The sequence below is a fragment of the Salvelinus fontinalis genome, chromosome 12 (genome assembly GCF_029448725.1).
Source record: "Salvelinus fontinalis isolate EN_2023a chromosome 12, ASM2944872v1, whole genome shotgun sequence".
Lineage (NCBI taxonomy): Eukaryota > Metazoa > Chordata > Actinopteri > Salmoniformes > Salmonidae > Salvelinus > Salvelinus fontinalis.
In genome coordinates, this window is record NC_074676.1 from 48,150,665 (window position 1) to 48,176,076 (window position 25,412).

At 41.4% G+C, this 25,412-nt stretch overlaps 1 protein-coding gene across 8 annotated transcripts in view; it reads left to right on the forward strand.

Annotated features, from left to right (window-relative positions):
- Positions 1-353: 353 nt before the first annotated feature.
- LOC129867526 (paralemmin-1-like) overlaps positions 354-25,412 on the forward strand; it is a 61,882-nt gene continuing 36,823 nt past the window's right edge. For 4 of the 8 annotated variants that reach the window (XM_055940985.1, XM_055940984.1, XM_055940982.1 and 1 more), the window contains exon 1: positions 354-782. Coding sequence is in view for 5 of the 8 variants with exons in the window: in XM_055940982.1 (XP_055796957.1) it covers positions 778-782 (5 nt within the window). In the remaining 3 variants the exon portion in view is untranslated. Of the gene's footprint in view, positions 783-10,985; positions 11,115-25,412 lie in introns of all 8 variants that reach the window. The other 4 variants (XM_055940986.1, XM_055940987.1, XM_055940988.1 and 1 more) reach the window with 4 other exon arrangements.

Genomic DNA, 25,412 nt, shown 5'->3' on the forward strand with positions numbered 1-25,412 from the left:
AAGAGTGCTTCAACAAAGTACTGAGTAAAGGATCTGAATACTTATGTAGACGTGACATTTCTAAAAAACAGTTTTTTTCTTTGTCATTATGGGGTATTGTGTTGTAGATTGATGAGGGGAAAAAACGATTTAATCCATTTTAGAATAAGGCTGTAATGTAACAAAATGTGGAAAAAGTCAAGGGGTCTAAACATATCCGAATGCGCTGTACATAATAGGTTGCATAAGGTAGCCAATGTTTAACATTTTTCATGTTTAACAGTTTATCTACTAAATAATAAATTAATTGATGTGCGAGAATTATAGTCGAGCTATATCGATTCTATGCCTTCACGGTATTTTCTTATTTTCTATCCATGTGGGGGCGTATCTCCTCACCTCAGTCGAACGCGCTGCGAACAAACGATTCAACATTGCGGCGTATGAGCTCAAACTCGGAACAAAAGACATCCTCATAAAACAGGGAATGGTGGGAGAAGCGTTGTGAAATGTATAGAAGTTATTTTGAACGCATTAGCAAAAGCGAATAATTATTTGGGCCATTGGTTTAAAGGATTGTGTCTTGTGTGTTGCCAAATCTGCGGGACGCGCGTTGCTCCCCATCAAAGCCAACTACAGGGGAGGGACATAGCCGATTTCTCGACTTCACCGCTCTGACTGAAGGGGAGGGTTCCGTAGACCGAAATTGATGGTTGTAGGCTACTGAGAAAGACTAGCTACTCCTGTTGATAAAGGCAAATTCCACCTTTCAGTCGAATACAGCTGAGTTGGTGAAACATGGAGTAAGTAGCCTTTTGACTTTAACTGCATGTATTGCATAGGCTATGTTACGCACTCACGCACAGATCATTTCGGGCGTGCTCAATTTGAACGCTTTCACCCTTTTTGCCACACCTGCAAATTGAAGACAAATATGTACTCTAGCTAATTGCACTGTCGGCCTTTTTGGGGAGTGCACTGTGGGATTTATTTTTTGGAAACAATGAAGAAAGGATGGTATTAGGCTGTGTGAATAGTTTGATTATAAATTCGAACATCAATAAGCAGACAAAATGTAATAGAATGGTATTCACAATGACTGTTTTTATTTGTCGGATTTTTTGAAATAGCCTCCCTGTGTGCCTGTCCTTTGAAAGACATTGGACCTATATCTAGGCTAGGGCAAAGCCGCATGGTCAATCGGCAGTCTATGTAAGGGATATCATCTAGCAACAGCTGGGGAGTCAGGGGAAATACAACATTTGGCCTAAATAACCACTCGATAATATGTCCCAATGTGTATCTACCGTGGATTTGAATGGGCAACCAAAAATACTGTGGGTAATTGTCTATCGATTTAGGCTCACAGTGATGTTTGTATTTTTCGGGGATCAATATGGGGAATGTGTAATGCATGTTCCTGAATAATAGCGCGCTGTATAGTATATGGGGTTCCTGAATGGAGTAGTGTTACGCTGTGCATGCCGCGCTTTATGGAAATAGCAGGGAGCGCTAGATTACGGTACCAGAGGGCCGTGCCTGCTCTAATTGTGTGAGCGGTGGGCGTGCATGTGTAGGAGCTAGGGCAAGCGTTCATTTTCTCCCGGGTGGGCGTGCATGTGTAGGAGCTAGGGCAGGCGTTCATTTTCTCCCGTGTTGACAGAAATGGGCTGTTCCAATATGGCTGAGTGAGCTGATGCGGTTGCTTTAGTGTAGGTTACCTAGACAGATGTTCTAGGAAACATGACTGGTGTTTTATCCCTATGTCATTATGGCTGACTACTTATCAGTGACATACAAAAGATAAAGGGATACATGAAAGTACAATAGGATCCCATGACCATGAGAATGTTACATTGTTGCAGGCCTAGGAAGCCACAAATATTACAATGTTACAATGACTTTGTTTGAATGGTGCACATTTGCCATAGCCTACATTGCTTCAATCTGACTCCAGCTAGGAAAAACCCTTCATTTAACCTGACATACGCAACATCCTCAAGAACACTAGTTTATACGCCACCAATTTTGAACATCAAATATGTGATGATTAAACACAGTAGGTACATTGTCATATTGATAAATATTGTGTCTTCCTTCCACTTGTAGTGTAATTAGGAGGTTCCAGGAGGTTTAGGTTCAGTGTTCAGAATAGTGAAGGTGCCAGCAGTACACAGTAGGGTACAGGTGTGTGATTTGAAGTTCAAATAATGCAGTAGGCTCCGATGAGAGAGGACTTGAGTAAAGCTGTGTTATAAGAGAATATAGTACAACACACACATACCAGACAGAGCTCATGTTTGATATCCATAAGACTTTGATGGAGCCATTGACTTGAGGAACAGCTGTGGAAAACACGTAGCAAGAAAATCTTGAATGCATTTGAGTAGATTATTTTCTCTTTTAATTACTTATTTCCAATTATTCGACATCTGGTCAATATTTTGTTTACCAGACCATTGATAGCCTTACAAATCTGAACACCACAAATCCTTCTTAATTTCCCTCCCTTGTTGGCTGCTGACAAAGACAGAGACACAGAGATACAGTGGTATTCTGGCCATTTCTCAGACCGTCTTCCCATTGCTAATGGCCATTCGATATGGGCTGGACCTATCACCATCGGGATTCCATGGAGCAACTGTTTGGAGAGCAGAGGCCGAGATAGTCCTCTCATTTCATCCAGCCTCTGCTTCTGCCTCAGCCTTCAGCCTCTCCCTCTCTCACATAACAGTCATTAAGTCTGATCTGCTCCCTGCCATCTCTCTACTCCTCCTTCTTCATCCTCCCCTTCCTCTATTCTCTGCATGGGTCCTCCTTCACATTTCTCAACAACCATTGGGTTTATTTCAATCTTAATAACATATGATTAGATACAGTATAGTACAACTCTTACAGTATTATACAATAAATATTCCGTCAGTTTCTTTTCCGCAATGAGTCTGGATCTGAGTACCTTCCCAACGATTTCTAAAATGGTAACACATTCAAACAGTTCTGATTGGTCATAGAAACTGATGGTTTGGGCCAGAGCCAGAACACACGTGGGCAAAGCAGCGTTTTAAATATTCATCATTGGCTTTGATACTCTGATTGGTTAGAGATGATCCAATTGCTTATGAAAGTTTTGTACAACACCCCTTATTTTGATGTCACCACAAACGACTTCAACGATGGCAGTTTCAGACTGAAGTATGTAGTGAACAAAGAGCAGCGGAATAATTCAGTTTGAGTCATCAGGCAACTGTGCAACTGCCACTCTGTACTTTTGCCTCTAAAAACAGAGATAGGCTGTGACTACAAACGAGGCGTTGAAATATTTATATAATTTATATCTACACTCAATTATTCAACAAAAGTCCAGTTATTGGTTGTTTCTTGTTTGTCTCCACCATAAAGGCCATCATCCAGCTTTTAAAGGGATGGCTCTGTTTTGTTCATGACTTAAAAAAGCTGAACCATCCCTTTTAAGAGCTTTGATTTACTCTAGTTTACACAAACATTATGCTCAGTAACAGTATGTCAATAATGGGATTTACTTTCACGTTTGGTGCATAAGCAAAAATATCTCCTAAATTCATGCCTTTGTCTGAACTATTTAATTGATCAATTTAACTTTGAGATCTTTGAGACCACATTTCATGCATGACTTCCAGCCCTGAGACAAGTGCTATGATCTTGAATTGTTTGAACAGTATTATATGAACAGTATCTTTCTCATTGTACTCTTGCACAGAGAAAGAACTGTGTTATCTGAGTGTTAAAGGACAAAAGAGGTGAATTAAGTGTATTTTGCCTGGACACTAAAAACAGTTAGCCCAGTATGACAGTCTGCCATGACCATTGACCTGTTTTGAAGAAGCCCTTTTGTCACTCATACTTTCTGCTAATTCATGTCACAAGGTCATGCCATGTCCTACTTTGACCTTTGTTAGGATCAATCCTGAGTGTCCTCTGTACGGTGCTTTGTGATTGGCTCATGATAGCCTTAGAGCCTCAATGGTTTTCCAATCAGCTATTCGTTGATAACCAAACAATTTATCCTCTCAAATCTGCTATACTCCCTCTCCCAGTCACAGCTACTTTGTCCCAGGGTATAGCGGACTTTCAGTGCACCACCACTGTGTGTCATAACATAATTGGAGAATATTTACAGCGCAGGACTTCTATTGGTACTTGTGCAGGCAAGGTCACATTGCTTCTTAGCGTCTCATACCCCCCTGAATGATGACTAGATAGTGGGCCATGCCGCTATCATAAGGTCTCAGCACTGGACTTAAGCACTGGACTGTAAGGCCTCAGCACTGGACTTAAGTCGTAGATATATAGTTTCTATTCGTTTTCTCGTCGCACGGTCAACTGAGCAGACTGAATATGGCCATGTAATGTCCTTTGTCATCTCGTTTTAACCACCATTTAATTAAATCCTAACGAAATGTTGGGACAGACTCCTGGGTGTGTTTAGCATAAGATGAACACAATGATACAGATACAATGGTAGAAGTGATTTAAAGGTCTATTCACTTGTAGCCCTGGTTGTTTAGTAAATGGGAACTAAAGTCAGCTTGCATTCCTCCTAAATAAGACATTCTCTGAGGGGCAAGAAGCGGCAAAGCTGTCATATTACTGTTCCTCTGGGTTACTAAGGAGGAGCAATATTCATGAAAAGAGAAGTTTGTCTTATTAAGAAGTTGGCCGTTACACCCGTGGCCATGGGAATGTACAAAGCACAATGATGCACAATAGCCTTAATTAGTTTAATCCGCGTTTTAAGGAATGAAAAGGAAATACATGATTGTGTTATTTGTGCAAAATTTCCATATAGATTCAGTAAATGTTGTATATCTACAGTATCTTAATGTGAAGTCATTGTCTGTTAAGAGTTTATAGCCTAATTAATATGTTTACACAAAGACACATTTTGTGTCAATTCCCAAATCATATGAATGTTATATAATGATCCTTTCATTGTTTTGCCAGATTATTATAGACTACAATATTCCTAGTTAATTTGTAAAATAAATAATGTTACTTTTAGATTTGTGCCCTTATTGTTGCTATATCTGTCCATTTAGTATCTACTGTATCATACATGTTAGAATATTACATTTTTGTTATATATATACTGAACAAAAATATAAACGCAGCATGCAACAATTTTAAAGATTTTACTGAGTTAAGGTTCAGATGAGAAAATCTGTCAATTTTTGCATATGGAACATTTCTGGGATCTTTTATTTCAGATCATGAAACATGGGATGATGCGTTTATATTTTTGGTCAGTATAAATTTACATTTTAGTCATTTAGCAGACGCTCCTTTACAGAGCGACTTACAGGAGCAATATTCATTCACATGACATTCATATGCATTGTCATACTCAGAGGGCTGTTTCTGACAATACAGTGGTGGTTTTCTTTGTGTTTTTCACTCATGTATGTGGCTGCGAATTGACTTTTATTTTTGACTCTAATGGCTCAGTGTCTCACCCCATCCTGTTGTCCAAACAGGATGAGACCAAGTAAACCCACATGTTAACACAGATTCATCGATCGCCAAAGTTTGAGATTAGACAACAATCCAACACACATTGTTCCTGAACAATAAACAATTGTAACTATTTATAGACAAAAGCATTCGAGAGCATTTTTGAAATGGCTAAAATGTAATTTTGAAATACACAAGAGTAAAAGGTCAAATATCGTAACAAGCGGAACTGATTTAGGAGTGTAGCGCTTTCAACGCCTTCCTTTCATTTTACAAAATGAACCCTATAATCTGCTCACAGCCAGGATGCAAAATGAACCCTGTAATCTGCTCACAGCCATTTTACAGAATGAACCCTGTAATCTGCTCACAGCCAGGATGCAAAATGAACCCTGTAATCTGCTCACAGCCATTTTACAGAATGAACCCTGTAATCTGCTCACAGCCAGGATGCAAAATGAACCCTGTAATCTGCTCACAGCCATTTTACAAAATGAACCCTGTAATCTGCTCACAGCCATTTTACAAAATGAACCCTGTAATCTGCTCTCAGCCATTTTACAAAATGAACCCTGTAATCTGCTCACAGCCATTTTACAAAATGAACCCTGTAATCTGCTCACAGCCATTTTACAGAATGAACCCTGTAATCTGCTCTCAGACATTTTACAAAATGAACCCTGTAATCTGCTCACAGCCATTTTACAGAATGAACCCTGTAATCTGCTCTCAGCCATTTTACAAAATGAACCCTGTAATCTGCTCACAGCCATTTTACAGAATGAACCCTGTAATCTGCTCACAGCCATTTTACAGAATGAACCCTGTAATCTGCTCACAGCCATTTTACAGAATGAACCCTGTAATCTGCTCACAGCCATTTTACAGAATGAACCCTGTAATCTGCTCACAGCCAGGATGCAAAATGAACCCTGTAATCTGCTCACAGCCATTTTACAAAATGAACCCTGTAATCTGCTCACAGCCATTTTACAGAATGAACCCTGTAATCTGCTCACAGCCAGGATGCAAAATGAACCCTGTAATCTGCTCACAGCCATTTTACAAAATGAACCCTGTAATCTGCTCACAGCCATTTTACAAAATGAACCCTGTAATCTGCTCTCAGCCATTTTACAAAATGAACCCTGTAATCTGCTCACAGTCATTTTACAAAATGAACCCTGTAATCTGCTCACAGCCATTTTACAGAATGAACCCTGTAATCTGCTCACAGCCATTTTACAGAATGAACCCTGTAATCTGCTCACAGCCATTTTACAGAATGAACCCTGTAATCTGCTCTCAGCCATTTTACAGAATGAACCCTGTAATCTGCTCACAGCCATTTTACAGAATGAACCCTGTAATCTGCTCACAGCCATTTTACAGAATGAACCCTGTAATCTGCTCACAGCCATTTTACAGAATGAACCCTGTAATCTGCTCACAGCCAGGATGCAAAATGAACCCTGTAATCTGCTCACAGCCATTTTACAAAATGAACCCTGTAATCTGCTCACAGCCATTTTACAGAATGAACCCTGTAATCTGCTCACAGCCAGGATGCAAAATGAACCCTGTAATCTGCTCACAGCCATTTTACAGAATGAACCCTGTAATCTGCTCACAGCCAGGATGCAAAATAAACCCTGTAATCTGCTCACAGCCATTTTACAGAATGAACCCTGTAATCTGCTCACAGCCATTTTACAGAATGAACCCTGTAATCTGCTCACAGCCATTTTACAGAATGAACCCTGTAATCTGCTCACAGCCATTTTACAGAATGAACCCTGTAATCTGCTCACAGCCAGGATGCAAAATGAACCCTGTAATCTGCTCACAGCCATTTTACAAAATGAACCCTGTAATCTGCTCACAGCCATTTTACAGAATGAACCCTGTAATCTGCTCACAGCCATTTTACAGAATTAACCCTGTAATCTGCTCACAGCCAGGATGCAAAATGAACCCTGTAATCTGCTCACAGCCAGGATGCAAAATGAACCCTGTAATCTGCTCACAGCCATTTTACAAAATGAACCCTGTAATCTGCTCTCAGCCATTTTACAAAATGAACCCTGTAATCTGCTCTAAGCCATTTTACAGAATGAACCCTGTAATCTGCTCACAGCCATTTTACAGAATGAACCCTGTAATCTGCTCACAGCCAGGATGCAAAATGAACCCTGTAATCTGCTCACAGCCATTTTACAAAATGAACCCTATAATCTGCTCATAGCCATTTTACAAAATGAACCCTGTAATCTGCTCACAGCCATTTTACAGAATGAACCCTGTAATCTGCTCACAGCCATTTTACAAAATGAACCCTGTAATCTGCTCACAGCCATTTTACAAAATGAACCCTATAATCTGCTCACAGCCATTTTACAAAATGAACCCTGTAATCTGCTCACAGCCATTTTACAGAATGAACCCTGTAATCTGCTCTCAGCCATTTTACAAAATGAACCCTGTAATCTGCTCACAGCCAGGATGCAAAATGAACCCTGTAATCTGTTCACAGCCAGGATGCAAAATGAACCCTGTAATCTGCTCTCAGCCATTTTACAAAATGAACCCTGTAATCTGTTCACAGCCAGGATGCAAAATGAACCCTGTAATCTGCTCTCAGCCATTTTACAAAATGAACCCTGTAATCTGTTCTCAGCCAGGATGCAAAATGAACCCTGTAATCTGCTCACAGCCAGGATGCAAAATGAACCCTGTAATCTGCTCACAGCCAGGATGCAAAATGAACCCTGTAATCTGTTCACAGCCAGGATGCAAAATGAACCCTGTAATCTGCTCACAGCCAGGATGCAAAATGAACCCTGTAATCTGCTCACAGCCATTTTACAGAATGAACCCTGTAATCTGCCCACAGCCATTTTACAAAATGAACCCTGTAATCTGCCCACAGCCATTTTACAGAATGAAATCTGTAATCTGCTCACAGCCATTTTACAAAATGAACCCTGTAATCTGCTCACAGCCATTTTACAAAATGAACCCTGTAATCTGCCCACAGCCATTTTACAAAATGAACCCTGTAATCTGCTCACAGCCAGGATGCAAAATGAACCCTGTAATCTGCTCACAGCCATTTTACAAAATGAACCCTGTAATCTGCCCACAGACATTTTACAGAATGAACCCTGTAATCTGCTCACAGCCATTTTACAAAATGAACCCTGTAATCTGCTCACAGCCAGGATGCAAAATGAACCCTGTAATCTGCTCACAGCCATTTTACAAAATGAACCCTGTAATCTGCTCACAGCCATTTTACAAAATGAACCCTGTAATCTGCTCACAGCCATTTTACAAAATGAACCCTGTAATCTGCTCACAGCCATTTTACAAAATGAACCCTGTAATCTGCTCACAGCCATTTTACAAAATGAACCCTGTAATCTGCTCACAGCCATTTTACAAAATGAACCCTGTAATCTGCTCACAGCCATTTTACAAAATGAACCCTGTAATCTGCTCACAGCCAGGATGCAAAATGAACCCTGTAATCTGCTCACGGATAGGATGCAAATTCATCCATCAGCAAAAGCTTTGGGATATTTTCCTCTGTCTTCTTCCCACCTTGGTCTTCACGCTAAAATGTTAAATTGATAATCCCTGAGCCCTGAACTTGTCAGTGGTGACATTTCCTCATGGTTTTATTGGGCAGGGATTATTTATCGGTGTGGCTTCTATCAGGGTACACCACAGTAGCCTGTTGAGGGTTTGAGTTGGAGCCTCTATTGTCCAGTGGAGATGGTGGTCGGGGCTAGGGAAAGAAGGCAGACCACCCTGGGGTAAGATTACAAAATTCAGGAAACTTTCCCCATATTCCCAGTTTTTTTCAGAAATTGCTGCTGAATGATTCCCAGTTTAAAGATTCTTTCCCTGTTTATTCACTTATGATTTTGGGAATCCTCCAATTGGGATTCATGAAAACCCTTGGAACTTTTTAAGGAATTTTGCAAAGCTAGCCTAGGGTACAGAGTGTACTGACAGTAGCAGCCACAACCCCGGAACACACCGTCCCCATGAGGCTTATTAGTTAATGGCGTTACATCACCGTCTGTCGCTATTTCTCTTCTTTCATTCTTGTTGTTCGTAGATGTTGATAGAACCATAATGGCTTACCAGAGGTGGGACCAAATCATTGTTATTCGAGTCACAAGCAAGTCTCAAGTCACAAGGTCTGAGACTCAAGTCGAGTCCCAAGTAGAACCGGTCGAGTCAAGTCCAAGTCGCACATTCTAAGAGCAAGTCATGTCGAGTCATGCGTTTTTTCAAGTCATGTCAAATAAAAAAATAATCTATACATGCAAAAACGTGTTAAACTACAACAGATGTTGTCTATTTATTGAGGCTACCAGACAGCCATTTTCATTATTTTGTCAACAACACATTTTGATTATGTAATATTCGAACAACAAAATCCAAGTACACCACCCTATTCTCAGCAGGCCAGCAGGGCAATACCATTTGTTGAGATTAGTAGTGGTGTCTGACTCCGTGCCCCTTTCCTTCTGTTGCTGCTTGTAGAGGGTGTTGGAGGAAGTGCCACAGTGTTGTGTTTGGGGATAGAAAACCCCCCAAGGTCTTATTTTTTACGGTCTCATTGTCGGTCTGCATGATGTGACCCCACCCAGCCTGTCACTGTGTCTGTGTCCCGCACGTCTCCCTCCATGTGACGAGGGACAGGACATGCCCGTTGGCCTCGATCACATTACACTGCAGACTAGAGCGAATCAGGGCGAATCAGGCTCTCTAGAGCTTCCCTTTGCCGACTCTGCAGAATATTTCCTGTCATTGCGAGGGACAGTGGTGTTGGTCATGAAGCCTTAAAGCTTCTCTTTGTCGCCCGCCCGCATGTTTTGTTTTTTTGGGCGTGACAGCAAGACATACTCAGCCCTGCTTTCAAAACAGAACGCCTGACCAGTGAAGTGTATGGTCTTGAATTGAAGACCTTACAGTGGAAACAGAAGGAGAGTAAAATAGGCTGCTCCAGCTAGACATACTCTGCCTGGGAGGAAAAACATCTGTTTCAGCTCATTTATGTGTTTGATTTCTTTGGAAATACAGAATAGATGCCTTAGATTCCTTATTCTCAATGAGCTTATCATGAAGGATACAGAGAAATGGCAAAGAAATCAGTGTAAAATGTGTATTATTAAATTTCTAGTGATCGTAGGTGCCTCTGCACTAACCCTGCATTTATTTTAAAAGTAAGCTCATCATTCTGTCATATTTGACCAAGTATCTTGCTGAAGAAACTGTTCGGTTTATGCTTTGGTTTCCGAATTGTTATTACGAAGCACTCAGAATAGCACCAAGTCCTCTAGAAATGCCCAGACCACATCAACAAAGCGGAACACATCTCTTAGTATTTGAAGTGACTCTGCACCTGTGCTCACTAATTTCCCCATTTCCATTAAACTTTTTACCTGCCTAATCTAATCTGAGTGGACATATTTCACATTCTTTTTTTTGTTTCCCACACACAGAACTGTGTCATTGTCCTTGCTCTCACTGACACCAGACTCCAGAGTACTCTCTTAGTACGAAATCACTGATTCTGAGGGGAGATGTAAATTCTTGAAAAGCCTGCAGTGTTCCCAAGGACTAGGACTCCGGTATGTGGAATGGATCCAGGGATGCCAAACTTGTCTAAGCATAAACAACAATGATACAACAATAATATACAGGCAGCACTACTGTTAGCACCTCCAACTAAAGTATGACTAAGATCCAATACCACATAGAATTTCACAATTTACTGTAAGTGGAAACACAGTAGTTTAAAAATATCCATGGAGTATACGTACATCTCTGTATCTGAACAATATACTGCACTCTAAGAAAAACATTTTCTTTGTAGAACCATACAGGGCTCTTTGGTTTGTTCTCATAGGGGAACCCTTTTTGGTGCTGGGTAAAACCCTTTGCAGAGTGTTCTATCTAGGACCAACTATGCAGGGTTTTTCAAATAACCCCCTGTATATGGTTCTGCCTAAAACCCTCTATGAAGGGTTCTACTGAGAACCCTTTTATCTTTGGAGGATTCTTCCTAGAACACTCTATGAACGGTTCCACCAGCCTTTATTTAAGACAATACATTACATATATCATAAGGCCTTTCTTTGAGGCCCTAGGTATACCCTAACACAGTGGTCAAATCAAATTAAATCAAGCTTTATTTATACAGCACATTTCAGACATGGATGTGCTTTACATGAAAAAACGAATAAAAAACAATGAAAATAAAAGCTGCATTATTTACTACACAACAAACATAAGATAAACAACTAAAGAATGACACAAACTGAACGACTAAAAAGCACCCTAAGGAAAAGCAAAGCTAAAAAGACGTTTTAATATCTCTTTTACATATGTCCTACGTTTCAGCCCTCCTCAGGTTCTCTGGCTGCCTCTCCATGCCTCTTGGTCCTAGACTTTGGGATAGTTAAAAGGCCAGTGCCAGAGGACCTGAATTACCTACTGGGTACATAACTTAAAAGCACGTCTGACATGTATTGGGGTGCACAATCATGGACTGATTTAAAAACCAATAGAAGAATCTCAAAATGAATTCTAAAACTCACAGGCTGCCAGTGCAGCGAGCCTAAACCGGTATAATGTGTGCTCTCCGTCTTGTCTTTAGTAAGTACCCGTGCTGCAGCATTCTGTATGTTTTGCAGTTGGCTTTCTTGAGTAGACCAGACAGGAGCGCTTTACAGTTGTCAAGCCTGCTTATAATAAAAGCATGGAGGAGTCTCTCTGCATAGCAGAGAAAGAAACAGCCACACCTCAGCAATTTATTATACCTTTATTTAACTAGGCAAGTCAGTTAAGAACAAATTCTTATTTCAATGACAGCCTAGGAACAGTGGGTTAACTGCTTTGTTCAGGGGCAGAATGACAGATGTGTACCTTCAGCTCGGGGATTTTATCTTGCAACCTTTCGGTTACTAGTCTAACACTCTAACCACTAGGCTACCTGCCGCCCAATGCCAGCAATGTTCCTCAGGTGGTAAAAAGCTATTCTGGTCACATTCAAGATTTTGTTCAGAATCTAAAATAACACCTAGGTTTTTTACCTGGTATGTTATCTTTATTGCCCGTGAATAAATAAATAAAATGTGCTGCTAGATTCTCTCTCTGTGCATTGGCTCTAACAACAAGTTAGCTGGAGGAAGTTGTGACCCATCCAAGATTTAAATCACTAATACAGTCTAATAATTTATCCATGGAGCTAAAATCCTCTGGTGACACAGAAATATAAAGCTGTGTATCGGCTGCGTAGCAGTGAAAATCAGTGCTGTGTTTTCTGATAATGCTGCCAAGGGGTAACATACTGTATATAAACTGAACAGTACCGGACCCAAAATCCAACCTTGTGGAACGCCACGTGATGTATTTTCTCTGAATTATGTTCACCAAGGGTGACAAAAAACCTGTGACCGCTTAAATAGGTCCTAAACCAATTTAGAACTGGACCAGAGAGGCGATCCCACCTCTCCAGTCTGTCCAGAAGGACATCATGGGCAAAGGTATCGAATACAGCACTTCAATCTAAGAGTACAAGGACAGAGAGCTGTTTGGGATCTGTGTTGGCTCTAAGATAATTTATTACTTTAACTAAGACTGTCTCTGTGCTGTGGTGGTCACGAACACCAGATTGGAATTTTTCAAAAATACATTTGGCACTATTTAGATATTTGAAAACCAATTTCTACACAATTTTGCTTAAGAATGGAAGGTTTGAGATTGGCTGAAAATTGCTAAGAGCTGAAGCATCTAGATGACTTTTCACCATAGCAGTTTTAATGCAGTGGGGAAAGTGCCTGTGAACAGGGAGCGATTAACAATAGCTTGCACTTCTTCAGATATCCAATTAAAAACTGTTTTGAAGAAGGTGATGGGGATAGGATCGAGTAGGCAAGTAGAAAGCTTAAGTTGTGATATCACTTTCCTGACCATGTCTGTGTAAACCAGAGAAAATAAATCCATATTGCCTTTGCATGGTAGGCTAGAGCACATATCATCACACTTCCCATCGAATCAAATGTTATTAGTCACATGCACCGAATACAACAGTGAAATACTTACTTTCGAGCCCCTAACCAACAATGCCGTTTTAAAAAATACAGATAAAAGTAACAAGTAATTAAAGAGCAGCAGTAAAACAACAATAGTGAGATTATATACAGGGGGTACCGGTACAGAGTCAATGTGGAGGCTATATACAGGGGGTACCGGTACAGAGTCAATGTGAGGGGGCACCGGTTAGTTTAGGTAATATGTACATGTAGGTAGAGTTATTAAAGTGACTATGCATAGATGATAACAACAAAGAGTAGCAGCGGTGTAAAAGTGTGAGTGTGTGGGGAGGGGGGGGGGGGGTAATGCAAATAGTTTGGGTAGCCATTTGCTTAGGTGTTTATGATACTTATGGCTTGGGGGTAGAAGCTGTTAAGAAGCCTCTTGGACCTAGACTTGGCGCTCCGGTACCGCTTGCCCTGCGATAGCAGAGAGAACAGTCTATGAATAGGATGGCTGGAGTCTTTGACAATTTTTAGGGCCCTCCTCTGACACTGCCTGGAATAAAGGTCCTGGATGGCAGGAAGCTTGGCCTCAGTGATGTATTGGCCCATTCGCACTACCCTCTGTAGTGCCTTGCGGTCGGAGGCCGAGCAGTTGCCATACCAGGCAGTGATGCAACCAGTCAAGATGCTCTCTGGTGCAGCTGTAGAACCTTTTGAGGATCTGAGGAACCTCCTGAGGGGGAATAGGTTTTGTCGAGCCCTCAACACGTATGTCTTGGTGTGTTTGGACCATGTTAGTTTCTTGGTGATGTGAACACCAAGGAACTTGAAGCTGTCAACCTGCTCCACTGCAGCCCCATCGATGAGAATGGAGGCGTGCTCGGTACTCTTTTTCCTGTAGTCCACAGTCATCTCCTTTGTCTTGATCACGTTGAGGGAGAGGTTGTTGTCCTGGCACTACACGGCCAGGTCTCTGACCTCCTCCATAAAGGTCTCGTCATTGTCGGTGATCAGGCCTACCACTGTTGTGTCATCATCAAACTTAATGATGGTGTTGGAGTCGTGCCTGGCCGTGCAGTCATGAATGAACAGGTAGTACAGGAGGGGACTGAGTACGCACCCCTGAGGAGCCCCTGTGTTGAGGATCAGTGTGGCGGATGTGTTGTTACCTACCCTTACCACCTGGGGGCGGCCCGTCAGGAAGTCCAGGATCCAGTTTCAGAGCAAGGTGTTTAGTCCCAGGGTCCTTAGCTCATTGATGTGCTTTGAGGGCACTATGGTGTTGAACGCTGAGGTGTAATCAATGAATGGCATTCTCACATCGTTGTTCCTTTTGTCCAGGAGGGAAAGGGCAGTGTGGAGTGCAATAGAGATTCCATCATCTGTGTATCTGTTTGGGCGGTATGCAAATTGGAGTGGGTCTAGGGTTTCTGGAATAATGGTGTTGATGTGAGCCATGACCAGCCTTTCAAATCACAGGGACTATGGTGGTCTGCTTAAAACATGTTGGTATTACAGACTCAGACAGGGAGAGGTTGAAAATGTCAGTGAAGACACTTGCCAGTTATTCAGCGCATGCTCGCATTACACATCCTGGTAATTCATCTGGCCCTGCGGCCTTGTGAATGTTGATCTTTTTAAAGGTCTTACTCACATCGGCTGCGGAGAGCGTGATCACACAGTCTTCCGGAATAGCTGGTGCTGTCATGCATGTTTCAGTGTTATTTGCCTCGAAGCGAGCATAGAAGTAGTCTAGCTCATCTGGTAGGCTCGTGTCACTGGGCAGCTCTCAGCTGTGCTTCCCTTTGTAGTCTATAATTGTTTGCAAGCCCTGCCACATCCAACGAGCATCAGAGCCGGTGTAATATGATTCGATCTTAGTCCTGTATTGGCGCTTTGCCTGTTTGATGGTTCGTCAGAGGGCTTAGCGTGATTTCTTATAAGCTTCCGGGTTAGAGTCCCGCTCCTTGAAAGCGGCAGCTCTAGCCATTAGCTCAGAGCGGATGTTGCCTGTAATCCATGGCTTCTGGTTGGGGTATGTACGTACGGCCACTGTGGGGACGATGTTATCGATGCACTTATTGATGAAGCCAATGACTGATGTGGTGTACCTCAACTAACACATTGACTCTGTACCGGTACCCCCCTGTATATAGTCTCGCTATTGTTATTTTACTGCTGCTCTTTAATTACTTGTTGCTTTTATTTCTTATTCTTAGCTGTATTTTTTAAACTGCATTGTTTGTTATGGGCTTGTAAGTAACATTTCACTGTAAGGACTACACCTGTTGTATTCGGCGCATGTGACTAATACAATTTGATTTGTACTCAATGCACCGGAGGAATCCTGAGAACATATTCTAGTCTGTGCTAGCAAAACAGTCCTGTAGCTTAGCATCTGCTTCATCTGACCACTTTTTTATTGATCTAGTCACTGGTGCTTCCTGCTTTAATTTTTGCTTGTAAGCATGATTCAGGGGGATAGAATTATGGTCAGATTTGCCAAATGGAGGGCGAGGGAGAGCTTTGTATGTGTCTCTGTGTGTGGAGTAAAGGTGGTCCAGATTTTTTGTCCCTCTGGTGGCACATTTAACATGCTGATAGAAATTTGGCAAAACAGATTTAAGTTTCCCTGCATTAAAGTCCCCGGTTACTAGGAGCGCCGCCTCTGGGTGAGCGTTTTCTTGTTTGCTTATGGGCGGAATACAGATCATTCAATGCTATCTTAGTTCCAGCCTCTGACTGTGGTGGTATGTAAACAGCTGCAAAAAATACAGATGAAAACTCTCTAGGTAGATAGTGTGGTCTACAGCTTATCATGAGATACTCTACCTCAAGCGAGCAATAGCTCAAAACTTCCTTAGATATTGTGCACCAGCTGTTATTTACAAAAATACATAGTCCCCCGCCACTTGTCTTACCAGACGCCACTGCTCTATCTTGCCGGTGCACCGTATAACCAGCCAGCTGTATGTTGATAGTGTCGTCGTTCAGCCATGACTCCGTGAAGCGTAAGATATTACAGTTTTGAACGTCCCGTTGGTAGTTTTGTCTTCCATGTAGGTCATCTATTTAATTCTCCAGAGATTGCACATTTGCTAAAAGAATGGAAGGAAGTGGGGGTTTATTCAATCACGTCCGAATTATCAGAAGGCAGCCCGCCCTCCGGCCCCTTTTTCTCCGCCTCCTCTTCACGCAAATCACAGGGATCTGAGCCTGTTCTCAAGAAAGCAGTATATCATTCGCGTTGGGAGGGAGTTGATGTCATGGACAATGGCTCCTGGGTGACAGAGGACCTTGGTCGGTCAACAGATCGTAGGCAAGCCAAAATCTCTCAGCATCGAGCTGCCCACAATGATGGTGGTCGTGATGGAATCAGATGGGGAAGCGATCTGCTCAACTATGGCGGCCAAGATCCGTGCTGACTCCCGGGGCTGGTAGATCCGTCTCAAGCGGGGAAAAAACTGTTTGATAGCTGGGTCAGATCTTCTTGGATAGATGAAGGGTGGCCAGACTGCCTCCCCGATCTCTTACGCCTTGCGAGTGTCCAGTCTCCCATGGTCCGTGGAGTTGAACTGAACATCTGTCTGTTGGATTGGGACAGATCAACCCTGCCCAACTCACCGACAGCTTTGCTATCAGGCATTTAAAACTGAGATTCGGTTTGCCTGGGTTACAGCAAAGTTGGTGTACTTATAAAAGCAGGTTGTTCTTTTCTCGCAGCCGAGCTAACAGCCGAAGGATCTCTTCCCTAAACTGCTTGATGGTGTTGCATTTAGGTCAGACAAATCCCTGTCCATTTTCCAGTTCCACCTTATCTTCATCTTGAAGATGTGGAAATCATCTTACACCTGAAGTATTTGTGCCCAGCCGTGGATAAAAGCACTGGTGGGTTAGCACTGCTAGCGTTAGCCTGCTCCATTTTCATGATGGCTAACTGCTACATAACAGGAACACAAATTGCTGTCCCAGATGTAAAGGCTGACCGCATTGCAGACTGCGTAGCAATACAAACTTAAGCTATGATTAAAAATGATTTCATGAAAACGATTTTATATAAACAACAAACCGAGTGTAGACTATCTCCTTGTGTTAGGAATCTCCTGGTTCACAGGCCACATCAGGCCTGCAAGTCACATTATGCTGGCTGGCAAAGTGATGTGTAATTCCTATTGATCGGAATCCAGACAGTGTTAGGATATCCAACAAGTGGAATTGTTAATCACCCGCATCCTGTATTCAGAATGTGTCAGGTCTTCTAGGAGTAGTGGGTTTGGAGTCAGGCGCAGAGAGCAGAGGGTTTAGAACAATCGTATTTATTCCGGTACAGAAACGGTCACGCCAAAAACACCAGGCGTATACAACTGACCGCCCCAAAAACAGGACCCAAACAGTCCGGAGAAAATAAGATAAAAATGCACATCCACAAACTAACAGAGGAACAAGCCCGCACAAAAGCAGGCGGGCATAACTGGCTTAAATAGCCCTAACCAAAACCCAAACAAGAAACAGGTGTAACCAATAAGACAAAACTAACAGAAAAGGAAAAGGGGATCGGTGGCAGCTAGTAGACCGGTGACGACGACAACTGAGCGCCGCCCGAACAGGAAGAGGAGCCACTTTCGGTGGGAGTCGTGACAGAATGACTGCCAGTGTAGTGAAGATTAAATACTGACACTACCTCAACCATCTAAACTTGAACAACCATCTAAATTACGGGTGCAATAAATCCAACAGATTGGATTCGTTTAGGAAACTGTATTAATGTTTTTTTTTGTGTAGCATAAAATCTATTAACCAATCACTCTAAATGCAAAAACACAGATATTACAGTAAAACAAAACATTCTGAAATTCTCACTCAAATAGAGCATGCTGGGAAATATTCTATATGGTTCTATGTAGAACCCTTCTTGCCTTCCAAATAATTATTCTTGCCTCCCAAAGAATCATCAAAGAACACTTTCTTCCAAAATGGCTCTTATGATGTTAAAGTTTCTAGGTAGAACCTTTGCCTTACAACACAGGTGTCAAACTCATTCCACGGAGGGCCGAGTGTCTGCGGGTTTTCGCTCCTCCCTTGTACTTGATTGATGAATTAACATCACTAATTAGTTAGGAACTCCCCACACCTGGTTGTCTAGGGCTTTATTGAAAGGAAAAAACAAAAACCTGCAGACACTAGGCCCTCCGTGGAATGAGTTTGACACCCCTGCCTTACAATGAAGACTTGCCTTCCAAAAAGGGTTCTTCTGATCAAAATGGTTCTAGGTAGAACCCTATCCCTCTGCAAAGAACCCTTTTGGAACCCTTTTTTTCTAAGAGTGTGTAGTATGACGTGATGTCATTAGTGTCACTATTAATATCACTATTAATGACTCCCTGTCAAATTTGAGGTGTGATCCCTTAAGCTCCCCCGTCTGTATATAGCTCCTGTAGGCCCCTATGGAGCTTAGCTTGTTGCAGCAGTGCATTTTTACTGGTGCTTTGACAGGTCCTCTTCTGGAATGCACCCACATACAACCCCCTCACATGCACGCTTGCAAGAAAGCATGCACGCACACACACATTCACACACACACAAACCCATCAGGTCACAGTGCCCTCAGATTCACCTCCAACGAAATGTTCACGTGTAATGAAAAGGGCTGGACATGATGCACCAGTTCATGGTCAGTATTCATGAGTGAAATTGGCCAGTGCTCTGCAATACCCCCAGAGGCATTAGAACCAAATGTGTTGATCCTGGTAGTTTGAACATTCCCACAGCAATTTACCTCAGCCATTTTGCTTGGCCTCATATTGATACATTCATCATCCTATCTAATGACAAAAAGCTTCAAGGGCTAATATTGGGCAACATAACAATTCACACATTAATTAAACATTTATATGGGATTTAAAAAAAACTGAAAACGAAGCAATGCCTGTTGAACAGGAACATGCTTCTCTTTGAGGGCTGACCAAAACCAGAACCCCTCTGCCGTTGTTGGCACTTCATGAAAATGTGCATGTGACAGTGAGAAAATTAGCGTGTGATCTTTTTAGAGTTTTTAGAAAATTCAGAGCTGCAGCCGGGAAGGAACTAAAACAATCCTGTCTAAATGGTTGATTTTACACATTAATAATGCAAGGCTTTGGAATCGATTCAACACTACACTTTGACCCACTCGCCCTCTGAAGGTTTCTACTCAGATGAATTAGTTCATCTCCTGATGTACTGCAGCCACTCCAACAGCCTCCATCAAACCTAGCCTGTACAGATTGATGGGTAGCCTCTACTTATTGGTGGATAGCCTTTACTTATTGGCAGATAGCTATTACTTATCGGCGGATAGGCTTTACATATTGGTAGATAGCCCATACATATTGGTAGATAGCCCATACATATTGGTAGATAGCCCTTACATATTGGTAGATTGGCCATACATATTGGTAGATTGGCCATACATATTGGTAGATTGGCCATATGTATTGGTAGATAGCCAAGATTGGCCATATATATTGGTAGATTGGCCATACATATTGGTAGATAGTCATTTTCCTCAGACAATACAGCCATCTACATGATGCAGCTCTGCTGAACTCTGCATACTCTTCCCTAGCAGTCAAAGCCACACAGAACAATAGCATTAGCCTAGCGTAGCATCTAAGATGAGCCATATGTGATACGCTAATAGCATTTTGTCCCAGATACATAGCATTGACGCAAACACCTAAGTGTTTTGCATATATCACAGAATTTTGAAAGGGAGCATCCCATTTTCAACCTCTCCTTGTCCAAGTCTGTAATCCCCACATGTTTCAAGCTGACTACCATCATTCCTGTTCCCAAAAACTCTAATGATGATTTGAAAAAAGCAATTTGAAAAACATGAGCTCTGCTTAGTTTTTTTGCATGGCCTGTACATAGTACATCAGTCACTCATTCACAATTTAACAAGCACTTGAAAATGCCAGAAATTTTACGGCGGCATCCCCTTTGTGTGGCCATAATACACCCTAAAATAATCCATGCCTTTTGCCGCCAGTGGCTGTTGTGCCCTTCTCCCTGAGTGCTGCGCGCCCCGAATCACCTCTCGCTCACATGCCTCTCCATCACGTGATGGGGTCTTTCTCACAGGCTACAAGTGAAGACAAACACATCGGGGATGCAACTGTGTGTGTCCTTATCCAATTCCGAGGTGCAAATTGAAGATATTGGATGAACTGTCCACATGTACTTTTCATCAGCCAATGAGATGAGTAGGCCTAACAAACAGCAAAATCTCTAGCCTATGTCAATCTACTAACCCCCATAGTACAAAAGTTGACCTATTCTATGCCAAACATAGCCTGGGACAGTTGTGGGATGCGATAGATCCCAAATTAATACAACTACTAGCATCTAAAAAAACAAACGTTTTACCCACTGTGGCTGACGCAACAGATCAGAATGTTTGGCTTAAAATGTTGATAAACTATTAGGCTATTTCTTCACATTATAAGTGCAGCAATGCACACATGGTAGTAGGCTATAAGCACAAATGTTCCATTAGCGGAAAACACCATTATCAAAAGTGACCTCAAATGCAATTATGCATGTAATGCTTTTATTATAAAGGTGTATTTTTATGGTGAAAATGATCTTCCCCAAACTCGAAACTGTGCGACTATGATTTGAAAAGTTGGAAAAAAGGCAGTATTTCTTAAGCTGGGCATCATTCACAAGTGATAGGCTAATATTGTCACCCATCAGACTATTATTGATTTAGTAAAATAATATATGAGTGAAATTTGTTTTGATTTAGAATGGACCATTATCATGCACCTGCATCGAAACAGTGGCAGAGGGGAAAAAAAACTATTCATGCCAGCCAGGCAGTGGTGGAAAAAGTAGTCAAAAGTCATACTTGAGTAGAAGTAAAGATGCCTTAATAAAAAATGACTGAAGTAAAAGTCTCACAGTAAAATACCCACTGAGTCAATATCTAAAAGTATTTGGTTTGAAATATACTTAAGTAAACAAGTAAATGGAATTGCTAAAAATTTACTTAAGTATCAAAAGTAAAATTATTAATAATTTCAAATTACTTATATTATGCAATCCAGACAGGACAATTTTCTTGTTTTTTTTAACATTCATGGATTGCCAGGTGTACACTACAACACTGACATTAATTTACAAACAAAGCATGTGCTTAATAATATTAGGAAAGTTGAGAAATAAATACTCCTGTAGCGGGCCGGGCGCAGTGCTGCTAACCAAGGGAGCCAGGTGCACGGTGTTTCCTCCGACACATTGGTGCGGCTGGCTTCCGGGTTGGAGGCGCGCTGTGTTAAGAAGCAGTGCGGCTTGGTTGGGTTGTGTTTCGGAGGACGCATGGCTTTTGACCTTCGTCTCTCCCGAGCCCGTACGGGAGTTGTAGCGATGAGACAAGATAGTAATTACTAGCAATTGGATACCATGAACATTGGGGAGAAAAGGGGGTAAAAAAAGAGAAAAAAATGCTATTAACCGTACACGCATGACTATTAACCATACACGCATGACTATTAACCATACACACATGAATATCAACCACGCATGAATATTAACCGTACACGCATGAATATTAACCGTACACGCATGACTATTAACCGTACACGCATGACTATTAACTGTACACACATGACTATTAACCGTACACACATGAATATTAACCGTACACACATGACTATTAACCATACACGCATGAATATTAACCGTACACGCATGACTATTAACTGTACACGCATGAATATCAACCACGCATGAATATTAACCGTACACGCATGAATATTAACCGTACACGCATGACTATTAACCGTACACGCATGAATATCAACCACGCATGACTATTAACCGTACACGCATGAATATTAACCGTACACGCATGAATATTAACCGTACACGCATGACTATTAACCGTACACACATGACTATTAACCGTACACACATGAATATTAACCGTACACACATGAATATTAACCGTACACGCATGACTATTAACCGTACACACATGAATATTAACCGTACACGCATGAATATTAACCGTACACGCATGACTATTAACCGTACACACATGACTATTAACCGTACACACATGAATATTAACCGTACACACATGACTATTAACCATACACGCATGAATATCAACCACGCATGAATATTAACTGTACACACATGAATATTAACCGTACACGCATGACTATTAACCGTACACACATGAATATTAACTGTACACGCATGAATATCAACCACGCATGAATATTAACTGTACACGCATGACTATCAACCACGCATGAATATTAACCGTACACGCATGACTATTAACCATACACACATGACTATTAACCGTACACGCATGAATATTAACCGTACACGCATGAATATTAACCACGCATGACTATTAACCATACACGCATGACTATTAACCACGCATGACTATTAACCATACACACATGACTATTAACCATACACGCATGACTATTAACCGTACACGCATGAATATCAACCACGCATGAATATTATCCGTACACACATGACTATTAACCATACACGCATGACTATTAACCACGCATGACTATTAACCGTACACGCATGAATATCAACCACGCATGACTATTAACCGTACACACATGACTATTAACCATACACACATGACTATTAACCGTACACACATGACTATTAACCATACACGCATGACTATTAACCACGCATGACTATTAACCGTACACGCATGAATATCAACCACGCATGAATATTAACCATACACGCATGACTATTAACCATACACGCATGACTATTAACCGTACACGCATGACTATTAACCGTACACACATGACTATTAACCGTACACGCATGACTATTAACCGTACACGCATGACTATTAACCGTACACACATGAATATTAACCGTACACGCATGACTATTAACCGTACACACATGACTATTAACCGTACACGCATGACTATTAACCGTACACACATGACTATTAACCATACACGCATGACTATTAACCGTACACACATGACTATTAACCGTACACGCATGAATATTAACCGTACACGCATGACTATTAACCATACACGCATGACTATTAACAATACACGCATGACTATTAACCATACACGCATGACTATTAACCGTACACGCATGACTATTAACCATACACGCATGACTATTAACCATACACGCATGACTATTAACCGTACACGCATGACTATTAACCGTACACGCATGACTATTAACCATACACGCATGACTATTAACCATACACGCATGACTATTAACCGTACACGCATGACTATTAACCACGCATGAATATTAACCATACACGCATGACTATTAACCATACACGCATGACTATTAACCGTACACGCATGAATATCAACCACGCATGAATATTAACCGTAGACGCATGACTATTAACCGTACACACATGACTAATAACCGTACACACATGACTATTAACCATACACACATGACTATTAACCATACACACATGACTATTAACCGTACACACATGAATATTAACCGTACACACATGAATATTAACCATACACGCATGAATATTAACCATACACGCATGAATATTAACCGTACACGCATGACTATTAACCGTACACACATGACTAATAACCGTACACACATGACTATTAACCATACACACATGACTATTAACCGTACACGGATGAATATTAACCGTACACGCATGAATATTAACCGTACACGCATGAATATTAACCGTACACGCATGAATATTAACCGTACACGCATGAATATTAACCGTACACGCATGAATATTAACCATACACGCATGACTATTAACCGTACACGCATGAATATTAACCATACACACATGACTATTAACCGTACACGCATGACTATTAATCCATACGCATGACTATTAACCATACACACATGACTATTAACCGTACACGCATGACTATTAACCATACACGCATGAATATTAACCGTACACACATGACTATTAACCATACACGCATGAATATTAACCGTACACGCATGAATATTAACCGTACACGCATGAATATTAACCGTACACGCATGAATATTAACCGTACACACATGACTATTAACCTTACACACATGACTATTAACCATACACGCATGAATATCAACCACGCATGACTATTAACCATACACGCATGAATATTAACCATACACGCATGAATATCAACCACGCATGACTATTAACCGTACACGCATGAATATTAACCGTACACGCATGAATATCAACCACGCATGACTATTAACCGTACACGCATGAATATTAACCATACACGCATGAATATCAACCACGCATGACTATTAACCGTACACGCATGAATATTAACCACGCATGACTATTAACCGTACACGCATGAATATCAACCACGCATGACTATTAACCGTACACACATGACTATTAACCATACACGCATGACTATTAACCGTACACGCATGAATATCAACCACGCATGACTATTAACCGTACACACATGACTATTAACCGTACACGCATGACTATTAACCATACACGCATGACTATTAACCGTACACGCATGAATATTAACCACGCATGACTATTAACCACGCATGACTATTAACCGTACACGCATGACTATTAACCGTACACACATGACTATTAACCGTACACGCATGAATATTAACCATACACGCATGACTATTAACCGTACACACATGAATATTAACCATACACGCATGACTATTAACCGTACACGCATGAATATTAACCATACACGCATGACTATTAACCGTACACGCATGAATATTAACCGTACACGCATGAATATTAACCGTACACGCATGACTATTAACCGTACACGCATGACTATTAACCATACACGCATGACTATTAAC